Source organism: Xenia sp. Carnegie-2017, unplaced genomic scaffold, assembly GCF_021976095.1.
Source record: "Xenia sp. Carnegie-2017 unplaced genomic scaffold, XeniaSp_v1 HiC_scaffold_20, whole genome shotgun sequence".
Taxonomy (NCBI): Eukaryota; Metazoa; Cnidaria; class Anthozoa; order Malacalcyonacea; family Xeniidae; genus Xenia; species Xenia sp. Carnegie-2017.
This window is the reverse complement of record NW_025813483.1, coordinates 8,295,627-8,312,115: the sequence shown is the minus strand read 5'-3', so window position 1 is coordinate 8,312,115 and position 16,489 is coordinate 8,295,627. Positions and strand designations below refer to the sequence as shown.

Genomic DNA, 16,489 nt, shown 5'->3' with positions numbered 1-16,489 from the left:
TGTAGAAACTATTATAACAAAGTACATAATCCCTTTTTTCCGTGAAGCCCATCAATGCGTTCGTTCATGATGAAAGAGTCATATTGTATAAGGAGGCTCTCGTTCATCACGTGAGAGTTATGAGAAAAATACGTTGTAAAAAGTACTAAGTAAAAAACATATAAACATGCTTAGTGTTTGTTTAAGTTATAGTTCAAAAAGGCAGAAGTTGTTTGAAGCTTTGAAGTATCCTTGGACGCTCTAGTTTTTTTTATGTGAAGAGTTCTTGTAAAGAAAGACAAATTTTGAAAACCAAAGAATCCCGTTTTCGGTCCATGCCTCCCGATACCCCGAGATAGTTGATCACTAGAGCGTCGCATGTTAACTAAGGGAACCATAATCCTTGTTTGTTTTCCATGAAACATATGAATTTGTTGCTCGTGATACATGAGAAACAGTAAATGGGAGAGTTAAATCAGAAAGATATAAACCGATAAAATTCTTGTAAAACATGTTTAAGGTTGTCTTTAATTATAAAGTGTCAGAAAAGACAGGGTCATAAAGTTAATTGAAACATTGCTTGGTTTGTTTTATGAAGAAAACAAAAGATAAAATTCGAAAAAAAACCCCGTTTTCGGTCCATGCTTCCGATACCTTCTTAAGCGCAAGGCACTAGAACGCCGCATGTTAACGTTTCGGTAGGAGATTTCGGCCCTCCGCGCTATCCTGCTTGGAAATGCCAATAGCAAGCTTCCGCAAATCAGACCCTGAGATCACCTGCGATAGGCTTTGCTCAGGGTACGCAGGGAGAGTGCGGTCGCCACCGAAGTGAGGGCGCCTAAGCCACTGCATACTATATCGCACTAAGCTTCCACTGCTAGTTGACATCTACCATATGAAGTTTTAGCTTTATATATATATACAAAATTTAAAGGCGTACGAAAGTGTTGGGATGATTGTCATCGTTGCCGCGCATGCCCAGATGATTTCTTTGATTGCAAACCATTCATATGTTTCATGGAAAACAAACAAGGATTATGTGGTTCCCTTAGTTAACATGCGACGCTCTAGTGATCAACTATCTCGGGGTATCGGGAGGCATGGACCGAAAACAGGATTCTTTGGTTTTCAAAATTTATCTTTCTTTACAAGAACTCTTCACATAAAAAAACTAGAGCGTCCAAGGATACTTCAAAGGTTCAAACAACTTCTGCCTTTTGAACTATAACAAACAAACACTAAGCATGTTTATATGTTTTTACTTAGTACTTTTACAACGTATTTTCTCATAACTCTCACGTGATGAACGAGAGCCTCCTTATACAATATGACTCTTTCATCATGAACGAACGCATCCATGGGCTTCACGGAAAAAGGATTATGTACTTTGTTATAATAGTTTCTACAAAGATAACATTTATTAAGCTAAAATTTGAAAATAAATATATTTGAGTTATTAGCAAATAACAAGTCGAGAATTCATTGATCATACTCATTCAATTGGTCTGAAACAACCATGACATTAATAATATAGACCATCCAACCCTTTATCAATGGCTATATTATTAATTAACGACAGTAACTTCATACGTCGTTCTTGCTGAACACCTTCAGGTGAAGTAGGATCATCAATAATCTGTTATATATAAAAACATAATTTATCCATAGAATTATAGCAAAGTTACGATGAACAGATGGGAGTTATTAACGCTACAAAACTTAAATTATATATATCGTATAAAGTACCTCAAATCCGACGATTTCTCGTATCGAAAGGATTCTAAAGTAAAGGTGAAAATTAAGATGAGAAATTTCGAAGAATTGAAACTAGAGAATTTTCAACAAAAATGTTGAAAATATCTGTACTACCACAAGATTTTCAATGTCTATGCTCTAAAATAATAGTCATAAAAACGACAATTTCAAAAGCATAAAAAACTAAGTATTTGTAACATTGGTGAAAGATACAGGATGAACATGAAACCTTCTCAGAATACGATGGAACGAGACCATAACCATTTTATGTGAACTTATTCCTAACAACGTTTGCGTAATCCGTTAGCATACCATGAAAACTAACTTCTGGTTTAGGCGACGCTTTACTAGCAACCTCCTCAACGTCTTCAGGACAATTAACGTATACTGAACTGGTGTCACAAGGCTCAATGACGATGACCAACCACTAGCCATACCTAACATGTTACCACCAGAGATCTTTCTTGGGTAGATGAAGGTTTTAGGAACTTCAGACTAGGGTTGTGTTGAGCTGAGAACTAAAAGAACAAATATGGATAGATGATGAAGTGGAGAACAAGAATAGAGGTTATAGAGACACACTACGTATGCTCATTGGTGTTTCACAAGAGTATACATTACAGGATAACTATGGATCCAAGTAGTCTAAACAACTAGGTACATTTAAGCAATCCATCTTTCCCATGGTAAACACGTGTCAAAAACGTGATCAAATTAAAATTCGTGCAATCAAATAGTCGGACATGGTATTGTATTTGTAGAAGAGCCAATAAAATAAAAATTCTCTCTTGGCATTTGTAAATATTAGTTTAGAAATACAGATCGACTAATTATAAAGGCAGAAGATGTAAGAGTGAATAAAACCATTTCCCGTCAAATCAAAGGAAAGCTTGTATATGACATGCAATATGCAGGTATAAAGTTGTAGAGAAAAATAAAATTTTAACGTTGTCACGGATATTACGAATGCCGTAACAAAGTTTGACGAGTTTCACATGCATTTGTAAAACATGTTTCACATGCATATGGAGGATAAAGTTTTAGATAACATGGTTAAATAACATTAGCGAAACTTTCAATAAAGATCACTCCTGACAAATCATAAGACTGGAGCATATTGTGACTCAAGTTTCAACATTCGATCACTCCTGATGAAGACACTACGCTAGAGTATATGTAAACTTATCTTTCAACAACATATCGTTCATGCTCAAGATATTAGACTGACGTACGACAATCTCTAATGTCATATAAATCTCGATAAAAATCTGGTCCCAGGTTGACATGCTATCAGATAGGAAACAAACAAAGAATGAGATAGCAGTACAAACCTGTATTATCGCAGCAGATTCAAATCTTTAACAAAGATGATTATAGATGTATAACATGAAAATAGCGATCAATATTAGTAAAGTTGGCTTAAGGATGTAATTTAATGTAAACATACGTTGAAATTAAACAGTTGCAATTAACTATATCGTATAAATATCCTTCGCTATTTAAAATAATCTACACATTTTCCTCAATAACGAACTATACACATTGCTGCATTTGACCTCGGGTGTGTTGGAAACGTCATGTAAGGAGTCTCAAAGTACCAATATAAATTAGCAAACTTTGTGATCTATCTTACCAAATTGACTTAAATTGAGCAATAAAAATCTTAATCTTCAACAAAGCATATCCAAAGATTTCTATGAATGTATAAAAGTATCCCATGTTCAAACCTTAACATAACCTAACCTAACTAACCTAACACAACCTAACCTAACTTTAACACCTAACCCTAACCCCGAGCAAAGCCTATCGCAGGTGATCTCGGGGTCTGATGGGCGGGCTTGCTATTGCATCTCCCAAGTAGGATAGCGTGGAGGGGCCGAAATCTGCTACCGAAACGTTAACATGCCGCGTTTTAGTGCCTTACGCTTAAGAAGGTATCGGGAAGCATGGACCGAAAACGGGGTTTTCCTTTCAAAATTTGTCTTTTTTCTTTACAAGAATTCTTCTCATAAAAGAAACTAGAACATACTGCCAGGGTTCAGACAACTTCTGAAAATCCCCCGGGCGTAGTTTCGTTTTCTTTGTAAAACGAGAAGAATACTAACTTGAAAACATGAAGACTGGGTGACATAATATTTACCAAAACTAAGACAAGAAATGTTTATTTTACTCTGTGACATCACTTTACTTTGAAAGTTTGAAAGGTTTGAACATGGGAGTATCGTTACATGTTTGTAGATGTAGATCGTCCAGGTTAGTAAAGTCCTGAAAGAACTGTTGTTGTTGATGCTGACTCTAAAGATGACTACCGCTAAGGTTGTTAAGAAGTCAGTCAACATCAACATCAACAGTCCTTCGCAGGACACCACTAACCTCGACGATCTACATCTACAAACATCTACTACTCGGCTATCTTCTTTAATTCAAGACTACAGTGTGTTACATCGTTGTCGACAAAGCTACAATGGAAAATAGGGAAAAAAAGTTGTACATCGGAAAAGAAAACCATGTCATCAACATAGAAGTGAACAAAAAAATTTCTAACAAACACCGTCAATTTTCGTCAAAATAAAATTTCGTGTATTTTTCAGTTGTACCTTAAATCCAAAATTTGAGTGGCTGGTGATATGATACTGGTCTGTGATGAAACGGTGAACATTAATTTTGATTATTAAAAAATTATCTACAATGCAATCGTTTGCAATCAATTTCTATATAGCTGCACACCTCTCTATTTAAGCAAGATGTTTGTATAACTTGCACAAACGACTATATTGTGGTATGGAAATAAAGCAGTAGACGTAAAGGTACAAAGTACTGAGAAGAGGGGATATACTTCACGAGGCAAATTGTTGTTTTATATTGTATATGATGACAGGTTGCGGTAAGCCATTTCGGCGTTCCTTTTGGCCAGAAAACATAATTGACCGGCAGCCATTTCGTTGATCACGTGCACAAGAAGACATAAGTTACATACAAACAAATGGTAAATTTTGTAAATAGCTTTGGCTGATGGCGGACCAATATACTGTTTGATGTCGGCTCTGTGGGCGAACAAATAGCGAAGTTAGATGAGAAAGTGAATTAAAAAACTTTCGAGTCACAAACATATTTTCAACCTGTCCACGAACGCAACGTCTATGGCTCTAGTTATGTTCGATGTTGTCAATATAATTACATTAGGATGTCTGAAATAAGAAGAAAACAACATTGGGGAAGACTAGGTTTAGCAAATAAACGCATAAATGTAGTTCAAATCAAGACTTCTGTAAATACGTAATTGATAGATAATAAGTATTTGACTGAGCAAAGTTGTCATCAAGCAAGTTTGTTCATGTCATATAAATATTTTCGTGCTTTTACTCCCTGTAAAAGCGACAACATTGTAGAGAAAGAAATAATACATAGTTCTAAAGATAGCAAATACCATAGTGAATGGTAAATGTAATATAATAAGTTGATAAAGACTGTTGTCTTGGCATTATAAATATCGGTAGATTGTAAATTTTCATTCAGCAGACGTTGACACCTGAGGAGTAGTCTGCCGAAATGCATCGTGTCGTTTAATTTAGAACTATTGGGTTAGTGCTCTTTACTTACAACAGTTCTTGTAAGAACTATCAACTTATTATATTACTTTTACCATTTACTATGGTATTTGCTATCTTTAGAACTATTTTCTACAAAGTCTCTATTTTATTAAATAATACATAACGCAACAACCCTGCCGGCTGGCCTCGCCGTTCATATAACCGAATACAATCTCTTAGTTCACTAAAAAATCCATGAGAACGCAATGTTCGCCGAAATGCATATTCTGCTTATATTTTGCATTTACAGTTTTATATGGTCAATTTGAGTGAGAAATGCATTCACAACACGAATGGCATCTGAAGGTTCTTGTCCGTTCAACGCAGATTTTCTTGCCGATGTTAAACTTTCAACCTTCAGAAGTAAAAGATATGGATAGCAAAGGTATTTTCCTTAAACATTACCGACAAGCGTACATGTGCTTCGGGTATTTTGTGAAACAAGAAACACAAATAGTAAATGATTTCTCATCTATCTGACCATGAGCATTAAGAAAGAAATGTTTAAGCAAAGTTTACCTCGTCGATAAGAACGCAAACTAAAGCTTATTTGTCGTCAATAAACTCTTGAATTTTCTGAAACATTTTCATCATTAACTTTCCACTCTGTTTGTAAGGAAAGATAATGTCAATGTACATTTTAAATTACAGATGCTTTTTAATTGGATATGATCATTTTGTGATACGGAACTAGATTTATTAACTTCAACGACATCTCAATCCCAGGTATATAAATGTCAGTTTCTGAACTGATATTTTGATGTGAGCCGTGCATTTTATATTGACAGGGGTGACGACAAAGGTTTCACGGAAAATTTATGGCAATGTAATTTTGGTTCCAGAGGATTTTCGCACTCGGTGATGTTGCTTTGAGCTATTCAAAATGATGCCTACCTCGGAAAATAAACTGTGAATGTTTATTTCAATAAGCTGGCCATAGTTAAATCTAAGGATTCAAAAGTAGAAACACACTTTAATTTATAGTTCATAATCCTTAGGTAGACGACAATTTCATTAAAAACAAAGTAAAGATAATGCCAAAAGAACATCTTGTAAACTTAAATAAAGTTACAAAGCAAAACAATTGAAAGTGTAATATTTACATTTTAATCGTCTTGTTTTCTAAATTTGATGTTGAGTTTACAACATTTTCGGATATAACCTTTTCGGATTATACTTTGTATTTATAATTCACGACATAACAATAAAATTACGTGGCAATATTAGTTGCATTACACATGGATAGTAATGGATTGCGATTTACGTAACATCAAAATAAAATGTAGTGTTTTTACCTTTTAGAAAGTCGTATGGATAATTTTTGAGCAAGCGCCTTGCATAAGGATGTTTCACCAGTACCGGTTGGCTCTGTGAAAGTTTTAAAGAAAAGCTCAACTCATTCTTCTGGATATTTGCAGTAGATCACGTGAAGACAAACATGATGTACTATGAGTGGCTGTTGTTTGATTGGCTTCGTTGTTTGTTTTCGAGTGACGTCACAGCGGTACACAAACATGGTAGCCTTGACGTCATTTAATAGTTGGCTCGTTAAAACACCATCACGTCTCTCGCGTTTCATTCTATCTGATTGTAGCTAACTTATTCTTATCAATACTTTGATATGTGATTTTTCAATCTTGAATGTTATGAGTGATAAGAGATTTACTCCGTTAAGATGAGAGTTGTTACAAAGTCAACACACGCAAAAATAGAATCTAATTTGATTCGTAAAAAAGATACACGTGACGGACGATGACGCAAGGACTCACGTCTGGTTACCAAGGAAACTAACTTACCATGCAATAAGGTAACTTTATTTCACGAGATGATGTTGAAATCCACGCCTCTAAAATATGATTCAAACACGTGACTAATATATACTTTGAAAATGTCATTGTTTGGGAGTGATTTTAAAAAGATGGAAAAACGAATGATTTTGCAATTTGGCTTCTCTAAAAAGTCTTCAGTTCAATAGTTTCATTTCACACGACAAACCTGTCGGAGAAGAGAAGTGTCGTTGCCGCATATTTTAGCAACTAAAAAAATAAGATAAAAATGAGATACATGAAATATCATAGTCATGGCACGACATATACTTTCGTAAATAAATTAGAACAACAAAATTTTTAACATTTTTTTAATCGATATAACTCGCTAGAATTGCTGAGATGTGTATTTTTAATGTTTACTAAGTAAGCTTTGTCACCACTACGGTGCACAATGTCATCGCTTGCGTAAACCTTTTGAAAATATTAGAGATTAATAAGTTAGCAGATCAGTAACTCCGTTGATCAGTAACTCCGAGTACATAATGTACATTGGAAAATAGGAGAAATTAGGAAAATCCTTAAAAAATCTATTTGACGTTTTGACAGCTAACTGTTTAAACGTTAACTTATTTCGGCGCTAAAGACGTCCTTAACAAGCTACAATTTAAACTTCGCTTACGAGAGAAATCATTAAATGTTCATTATGAAGAACAACCTGATTTTTCACATCCGAGTCAAAGAGCAAGCTTTCCACAAGCCCTGAAAATCCTCTAAAAATGATGAATTAATTGTATTAGTTGCTAATACTTATAACTCGTGAAAGCGAAAAGACCTGGGACTGAAGTGAGTTGACCACCTGCAGGCAAAATTTACCCACCTGTAGGCAAAAGCCAGTTGTCTGGAGCAGATATATCATCCTCAAGTTCTTCATATCCATGCCCCCCATCATGAAGTTGATAGACATGATACTTTAGCATAACTTTTTTCAAATCAATTATCTGTTAAAAGAATTATGAAGGTTTGACAGAAATATGTACTTCATGTAAATCTTCATTATCAAACTAAGTCAATCCTCTAAGAGTTCTTGCATTTTCTTTCCGTGGGGTTCAACAAAAGGGATGTGTGACATACCAGGGGTGTGAACAACCTACTCTCACACATGCGAAAGTAAATATTGTCTGATCATAGGGTCAATAACCTTGCCATATGTTGAAAAATTATCTGTGTCATACACAATAGTTATGCTCTTGACATGTTCCATTAAAAAGGATCAACAAATTCTACGAAACATGAGTCGCCATGAATTGTTTTCATGTTGATAAGAAAGTCTTTGACAAGCTTTATAATTCTATACTCTGGGATAGTGCTAAAATAAAGTGGTAAATACTATTAAGATGTTAATGCTTATTATCAAATTGAATAAATGGTTTTGTTCACGTTTTGACAGCACAGTGGTATTTGAAGAAGTGAGTCTGTTGAAGCACAACATATGACCAGTGACGTCAATCTAGTAACATATTAAAATTATTCAAGTTTCTTTACAAAACAAAAACATGATTTGTTCATTACCTAGTTTCACCTGTAGCATGGTTTCACTAACACAGACTCACTCAACTAGATTATTACATGAAATGCAATTCAATATCCTTCTGCATACAGTCCTTTGTTCATATTATGAACTAACCTTTCTTTGCATTCATTTACTTCGACGTTTAAGAATGGCTGACTTGGTAAAGGCAGTGCTTCAGAAAGTTCTTGAACTTTATCCATTTTAACGATATTGCTTTAGTTAGAGATGTTATACAAAAGATTATTCACAATATTGGCTGTGTAGGAAAAAACTTAAATATCTTTGCTATGTAGAAATAAAAATAAATATCGTTTCAATTTCCCGCTATGAAACTCAAAGTCAGACTCAGGCATAACAATAACATATATATCTATTACCTTGTTTCAGCTTTCAAAAAAAACTTTATATGTTCTTTAAAATATTATTTGTCTTTCACTCTTTTACAACAGATATGTGGAGAGAAATATTCTTGCGGAGAACGAATGCTTGTGAGGTTTAAAATTAAAAATTGTTATGTTGTTTTCTTGGAAGACGATATATAACTTTTACATGAAGTAGTTAACATGATAACGATGGTCAAATGTGGTCTTATTTCTAAGGAAATTTCTCAGAAAAGAATGGCCTATTTGAAGGAAATTTCTGGAAATTTCTCAAAAAATTAATTGTTTGGACAAATTCTTGGCAATTCTTAAATTTTACAAATTTATATACACGCTTTTAATCGTGCTTGTTTTACAATATTTACAGTTGAGTCATTTTGGAAAACTGTATAAAACAAGATGAAGCATATGAAGTAAGAACAGAAGACTTTGTTACAACGATTCCGTCATTGTAGCAAACATATCCTAGAGCTTAATCTGAGGGGTGATGGCTCACCTGTATCACCATAGGATGCTTCTTGACATACGGTACACTGATAATACGTCAATCATCCCCAAAATAACTGAATAAAACCAACGTAATCCCTTCTCGTATAGAACGTCCTGTTCAAATCCAGCCAATCCAACTGTCTGAACAAAGCAATAATTTTTTTCATGAACTGTTTGAATAGAATATATCTATTTTTGAATGTTGTGTCAAGTGTCAATAAAGTGTTAAAGAAAAACAATAAGCAAAAGTTGGAACATTAACGTCTACGTAATCACAAGCATAAGCAACGAGCGTGCTTATGACTCTCGAGGGTTTACAGAAAAAACATCAAAATCATATTCTTCTTTTCAATATTTTATACTTCTTTCAGCTTAGGAAACAACATAAAAATAACACCACGCTTTTTGGGCAAATTTATTCCTAAAGCTCCTCCCACCCACTCAAAAAGCGAAGTTACACCATTACACAGGCTTAAGGAAATGTGTTAGGCATTAGCTGAAAGAAGAACACAAAAGAACAAGAGAAAACGAAAGAAGATTTCCATGTCTTTCTGTGTAAACTCTGAAGAGAAAAAGAAATAAAGTTTTATCGTTTATGCTTATTCTATTCGTATGTACCATGCATTCAATTTTGTTTTCTCATGAGACCTAAAAGACCAGGAAAACGGAAATTCTTTTGAATATTGTTTTGTTTATGCTCATGTTGATTCTAATCCTTCATTTATTCTGTCTTGTTTCACAATTAATAATCACTTTTGCTTGTGCTGTAAGACTAGTATGACCAAAGACAGCACCAAAAGCACCTTCTCGTTGTGTAACTTTGCCATTGGAAGTTGAAAAGAAGAAAATCATTTTTCTATGACAGCCACAGGCTAAGAAACTCAATTTTAAAACAAATAATTTAAAAGTGTACACGGTTAAGAATCACTGACGATAATAAGAAAAGATGGCAATGAAGTGAACGCAAGAGCCAGGGTGTCACAATAATTTATGATGCTGAACATACTAAATTATTTGATCAGAGAGCCATGTTAAAGTACTAAGTAACCAAAGTGATTAGTGATTTATTAACGAACATAATAAGTTCATGGTGCGATGATTTCCGATACTGAAAAATCAATTCATTTCTCTCGTATTCTATATTTCTAGACAACAAAGTTGACTTCAAGATGTTGCTAACGGAAGAAACAGATCATCCTTCGACCCAAAACATCCTTCTTCATTGTCCATATCAATAATTCGACCGACCAACAGAGAGCTAGCTTATGTTTGATTATTGCCTAGTTCTGACACGTGCTTGATTTGGTAATAACTGGGGGATTTGGTAGTAAAGAGATGTGCTGTACTTGTGCAACAACTGACTGGCGCTTCTATATACCATGGAGTAATTTTGTAGATGTTAGCACAAATCAGTTAACATGCTTTAGAGCATGTTAATATAAAGTGCTTCTTGCGCTCATATCTTGTGTAAAATTAAAACAAAATCTAATTTACATTAAATCAATCATCATGGTTGAAAGAGAAATTGCAATACGCTGGCAGAGTATTGCAAAATCTTTAAACTCAACATCTATGCGAAATGATTATCACGAGCCAGTCAGACTAGCCGTCTACTTTGAATATTTAATGGTTTATTTGTGCCTATGATTGCACTGTTATAATATTGAGGGATGTTATAACAGTGTCTACAAAGCAATAAAAATTTAACTTCCGGTGATGTTCTAATGTTTGGTAAATGATTTAGCCAAAATAGCTATTTTGTATGATTGTATAGAACTATTGCAATCATAAAGATAATTCCTCGGAGAGGAAACTGTTTCCAAATTTTCGAATCCAACTTGAGGGCTCGTCATGAATGCTCGTCTGTCCATTATGTTCAATGGAGATGATTGACTTCGTTTGAAAAATCTGACAGTAACTTTTGTGCCATAAAAGTAAACCTTTCCTGTAAATGTTTGCAGTTTACAGCTGTTTTCTGGAAATCATCGTAAAGTACCAGTTTTGATAGAAATTTCGACAGATCGTCTGCAAACACTGGTTTTTGAAAATTTATATGCTCCTACAGTTCGTCATGATTGTATTTTAACATTATTCTTACAGTTATTCATGGCACTGAACGATGAAGATTGAGACTGCGGTATGTGTTTGTTTGTCAGTTGTTTGCTTGTTTGCTTCATCATACTGCAACTTTTTCCTCAGTATTTTCAGATGCAGAGGTCGATAAGATCAAGAATAGCAGAACAGAGATGTAAGCATGTATTTGTTTGTATCGTTCATCAAATCTTCTTTGCTTCAATTTCTTTCAGAACCACATTGCCGTAACCTGTCATTGTCAAGCAACGCTTCTTGCAGTAAGTTAAACCAATATTTATTACTTATTTTTGGAAGATATTAAAATTTAAAGAAGGCATGTTTCGAGAAGACAAAATTTTCGACTTCCATTCTTCGGTGTTTGCAGATGATCATAAACATGCACAAAACACAAAAACATGCACATAAAAGATTTTTACAATATTCTAACTAAACTAGAGAGTTCCCTCGCTCTCTAATTTAGTGAAGAATTTCAAAAGAAATTCAAGTATTCCAAAAGAGACTTCTGCCACCTATTTTGAAATAACTTGCACAAAATTTCAAGCAGCGTACACTTGATATTCTCATAGAAATTTTTTGTAATTAAAATAAGATCATACGTATGTAATATAAAATTTGACTAAATCAAAACAATTTTTCAAATGATAGCCAAGTATTCGAAACTTCGATGTAAACTAATAGAATTTGTATGAATACAATTAATAAGAACTTACTGTTTGTTCATTCTTGGAGGAAGATTGGGTGGTTGGAAATGGCATTAATTTTTTGGGAAACGGATGTTTTATATGGACCGTTTACATTCTATATAATAAGTCGTTCATGTTTTGATTGACGTTGTCAGTCAGTGAATTGTAAGTCAAGATGTATCAACTATGAAATACAACCGGAAATCCTTATATATATGTGTCTCTATGTATTGTGTTCAAGAGTAAAACAATCTTCCTTATTATATTACATTTACCATTCACTATGGTATTTGCTATCTTTAGAACTATGTATTATTTCTTTCTCTACAATGTTGTCGCTTTTACAGGGAGTAAAAGCACGAAAATATTTATATGACATGAACAAACTTGCTTGATGACAACTTTGCTCAGTCAAATACTTATTATCTATCAATTACGTATTTACAGAAGTCTTGATTTGAACTACATTTATGCGTTTATTTGCTAAACCTAGTCTTCCCCAATGTTGTTTTCTTCTTATTTCAGACATCCTAATGTAATTATATTGACAACATCGAACATAACTAGAGCCATAGACGTTGCGTTCGTGGACAGGTTGAAAAATATGTTTGTGACTCGAAAGTTTTTTAATTCACTTTCTCATCTAACTTCGCTATTTGTTCGCCCACAGAGCCGACATCAAACAGTATATTGGTCCGCCATCAGCCAAAGCTATTTACAAAATTTACCATTTGTTTGTATGTAACTTATGTCTTCTTGTGCACGTGATCAACGAAATGGCTGCCGGTCAATTATGTTTTCTGGCCAAAAGGAACGCCGAAATGGCTTACCGCAACCTGTCATCATATACAATATAAAACAACAATTTGCCTCGTGAAGTATATCCCCTCTTCTCAGTACTTTGTACCTTTACGTCTACTGCTTTATTTCCATACCACAATATAGTCGTTTGTGCAAGTTATACAAACATGTTGCTTAAATAGAGAGGTGTGCAGCTATATAGAAATTGATTGCAAACGATTGCATTGTAGATAATTTTTTAATAATCAAAATTAATGTTCACCGTTTCATCACAGACCAGTATCATATCACCAGCCACTCAAATTTTGGATTTAAGGTACAACTGAAAAATACACGAAATTTTATTTTGACGAAAATTGACGGTGTTTGTTAGAAATTTTTGTTCACTTCTATGTTGATGACATGGTTTTCTTTTCCGATGTACAACTTTTTTTCCCTATTTTCCATTGTAGCTTTGTCGACAACGATGTAACACACTGTAGTCTTGAATTAAAGAAGATAGCCGAGTAAGTAGATGTTTGTAGATGTAGATCGTCGAGGTTAGTGGTGTCCTGCGAAGGACTGTTGATGTTGATGTTGACTGACTTCTTAACAACCTTAGCGGTAGTCATCTTTAGAGTCAGCATCAACAACAACAGTTCTTTTCAGGACTTTACTAACCTGGACGATCTACATCTACAAACATGTAACGATACTCCCATGTTCAAACCTTTCACTTTAAAGTAAAGTGATGTCACAGAGTAAAATAAACATTTCTTGTCTTAGTTTATGGTAAATATTATGTCACCCAGTCTTCATGTTTTCAAGTTAGTATTCTTCTCGTTTTACAAAGAAAACGAAACTACGCCCGGGGGATTTTCAGAAGTTGTCTGAACCCTGGCAGTATGTTCTAGTTTCTTTTATGAGAAGAATTCTTGTAAAGAAAAAAGACAAATTTTGAAAGGAAAAACCCGTTTTCGGTCCATGCTTCCCGATACCTTCTTAAGCGTAAGGCACTAAAACGCGGCATGTTAACGTTTCGGTAGCAGATTTCGGCCCCTCCACGCTATCCTACTTGGGAGATGCAATAGCAAGCTTCCGCCCATCAGACCCCGAGATCACCTGCGATAGGCTTTGCTCGGGGTACGCAGGGAGAGTGCGGTCGCCACCGAAGTGTGGACCCTAAGCCACTGCATACTATATCGCACCCAGCTTCCACTGCTAGTTGACATCTACTATATGAAGCTATAGATTTATATTTATATATACAAAATTTAGAGGCTTACGAAATTTGTGGTATTATTAAAGTCACAACTGCGCATGCCCAGATAATTTCTTTGATAATTTGCGATTAAGTGGGATAATTGCCCCAGATGTAGTGCAAGTACATCTAGTTAGTCGTTGCCATGACTATAAACAATTAGTCGAGTGGGCTGCGCATGCTCGAGCGCATGCGCAGATGATTTCTCCATTAAATTGTTACTAAACATGCTATTTACTTCAAAATCGGGGCTAGTAGATGCAATTGGTCGTTGCCATGACCATGAACATTGGCAGCCAATCAATTTAACTGCGCATGCTCAGTTGATATCTTTAATAGTTTGTTAATAAGCAAGTTATATACTCCTAATTGATGCTAGTAAATGTAGTTGGTCGTTTCCATGACTATCAACTCGGACAATTGGTCAAGTGGACTTTGCATGCTTGAGCGTGCTGCGCATGCCCAAGCGTACTGCGCATGCTCAGATGATCTTCTTATATTTTTGTGACCAAGCGATTAATTACTCAGTAAGTGATGAAAATAGGTCCAGCTTGTTGTTGCCATCACTATGAATATGAAAAATTTGTTAAATGACTAAATTCCTCATTATAATTGAAATTTATGATTTCCCAATATGTGACCAAGTGAACCACAGAAGGATGCAAGCTTGTTCTGTTTGTCATTGCCATGATTGTAAACTCGAACAGTTTGTTGAGTTGTTTGTGCATGTTCAGATGAGTTCTCAAATAATTTAGGACTGAGGTTTAAAATATACCGTCTTAATACTTGCAACATAAATAAAATTTAACTTTGTATTACATCTACATTTAAGGCGTAAAGATGTTTTTTCTTTGTTATCGTAGTCAGTAGTTATCAAGTAATGGACCACTCTCAAATAATCACGAATATTGGTTGACTTTTGGTTAGGTTTCTTTGGGAGGCCCTTCTCCTTTGAACTTGCAAGGAGCAGTCAAGCGTCTCACTGTGATAAACCTACGAAGTATTCTTTCTCTCATTTTCTTGTTTAGAAAAAGTTATCAACTAAGTGGTCGAACTCTTCGTAAACTACCATTCCTTGCACATGCGCTGTATTCGAAAGTAAGTAATACGAATTAAAGCCTTCACCCGTGTTCTTTGTTGTACATGCATGTACTTATATTGTCCCTCAAACCTACGTAATAGGCGCAAACGATAACCTTAGAAGAGTTTTTGAATAATCTTTCAATGGTTGTCGACAAGCAGTTCAAAGAAAAGAGAATCTTTGCTCAGTTGGTGAAGAAAAAGCGTGCAAACGTGATCTTTTAGCGATTGTATACTTTTATACATTCATAGTAATATTTTGGATATGTTTTGTTGAAGATTAAGATTTTGTATTGCTCAATTTAAGTTCAATAAGTAACATAGATCACAAAGTTTGCTAATTTATATTGATGCTTTAAGACTCCTTACATGACGTTTCCGCAACACACCCGAGGTCAAAGTTCGTATATATTAAAATGCAACAATGTGTATAGTTCGTTATTGAGGATAATGTATAGATTATTTTACATAGGGAAAGATATTTATACGCTATAGTTAATTGTAACTGTTTAATTTCAACTTATGTTTACATTAAATGACATCCTTAAGCCAACTTTACTAATATTGATCGCTATTTTCGTGTTATACATCTATAATCATCTTGTTGTTAAAGATTTGAAGCTTTGCTGCGATAATACAGGTTTGTACAGCTATCTCATCTTTGTTTGTTGCCTGCCTGATAGCATGTCGACTCCGGGACCAGATTTTTATCGTGATTTATATGACATTATAGATTGTCGTACGTCTATCTAATATCTTGAGTATAAACGATATGTTTTTGAAAGATGAGTTTACATATACTCTAGCGTAGTGTCTTCATCAGGAGTGATCTGATGTTGAAACTTGAGTCTTTATATACTCCAGTCTAGTGTCTTCATCAGGAGTGATCTGATGTTGAAACTTGAGTCCTTATATACTCCAGTCTTATGTTTTCATCAGGAGTGATCTGATGTTGAATCTTGAGTCCTTATATACTCCAGTCTTATGTTTTCATCAGGAGTGATCTGATGTTGAATCTTGAGTCCTTATATACTCCAGTCTAGTGTCTTCATCAGGAGT

The 16,489-nt window shown here is 34.6% G+C and overlaps 2 protein-coding genes, 1 long non-coding RNA gene and 1 pseudogene across 5 annotated transcripts in view; 3 read left to right on the top strand and 1 right to left on the bottom strand.

Moving 5' to 3' along the window:
* LOC124443246 overlaps positions 1–9,773 on the bottom strand; it is a 28,446-nt pseudogene extending 18,673 nt beyond the window's left edge.
* LOC124443307 lies at positions 6,164–6,966 on the top strand. Its single transcript, XR_006947618.1, has 2 exons — positions 6,164–6,284; positions 6,627–6,966. It is a non-coding gene; the product is annotated as an uncharacterized LOC124443307 (long non-coding RNA).
* A 2,811-nt stretch (positions 9,774–12,584) lies between the features above and the next one.
* On the top strand, positions 12,585–15,655 carry LOC124441632 (pachytene checkpoint protein 2 homolog). Its single transcript, XM_046992098.1, has 6 exons — positions 12,585–12,903; positions 12,980–13,046; positions 13,386–13,426; positions 13,563–13,616; positions 15,379–15,448; positions 15,533–15,655. Exons 1-6 carry the CDS (start codon positions 12,812–12,814, stop codon positions 15,653–15,655), a joined length of 447 nt encoding a protein of 148 aa, XP_046848054.1. The 5' UTR covers positions 12,585–12,811.
* A 53-nt stretch (positions 15,656–15,708) lies between these two features.
* Positions 15,709–16,489, top strand: part of LOC124443248 (UDP-GalNAc:beta-1,3-N-acetylgalactosaminyltransferase 2-like) — a 29,475-nt gene continuing 28,694 nt past the window's right edge. For all 3 annotated transcript variants that reach the window (XR_006947553.1, XM_046993774.1, XM_046993773.1), the window contains exon 1: positions 15,709–16,070. Coding sequence is in view for 2 of the 3 variants with exons in the window: in XM_046993774.1 (XP_046849730.1) it covers positions 15,953–16,070 (118 nt within the window). In the remaining variant the exon portion in view is untranslated. The remainder of the gene's footprint in view (positions 16,071–16,489) is intronic.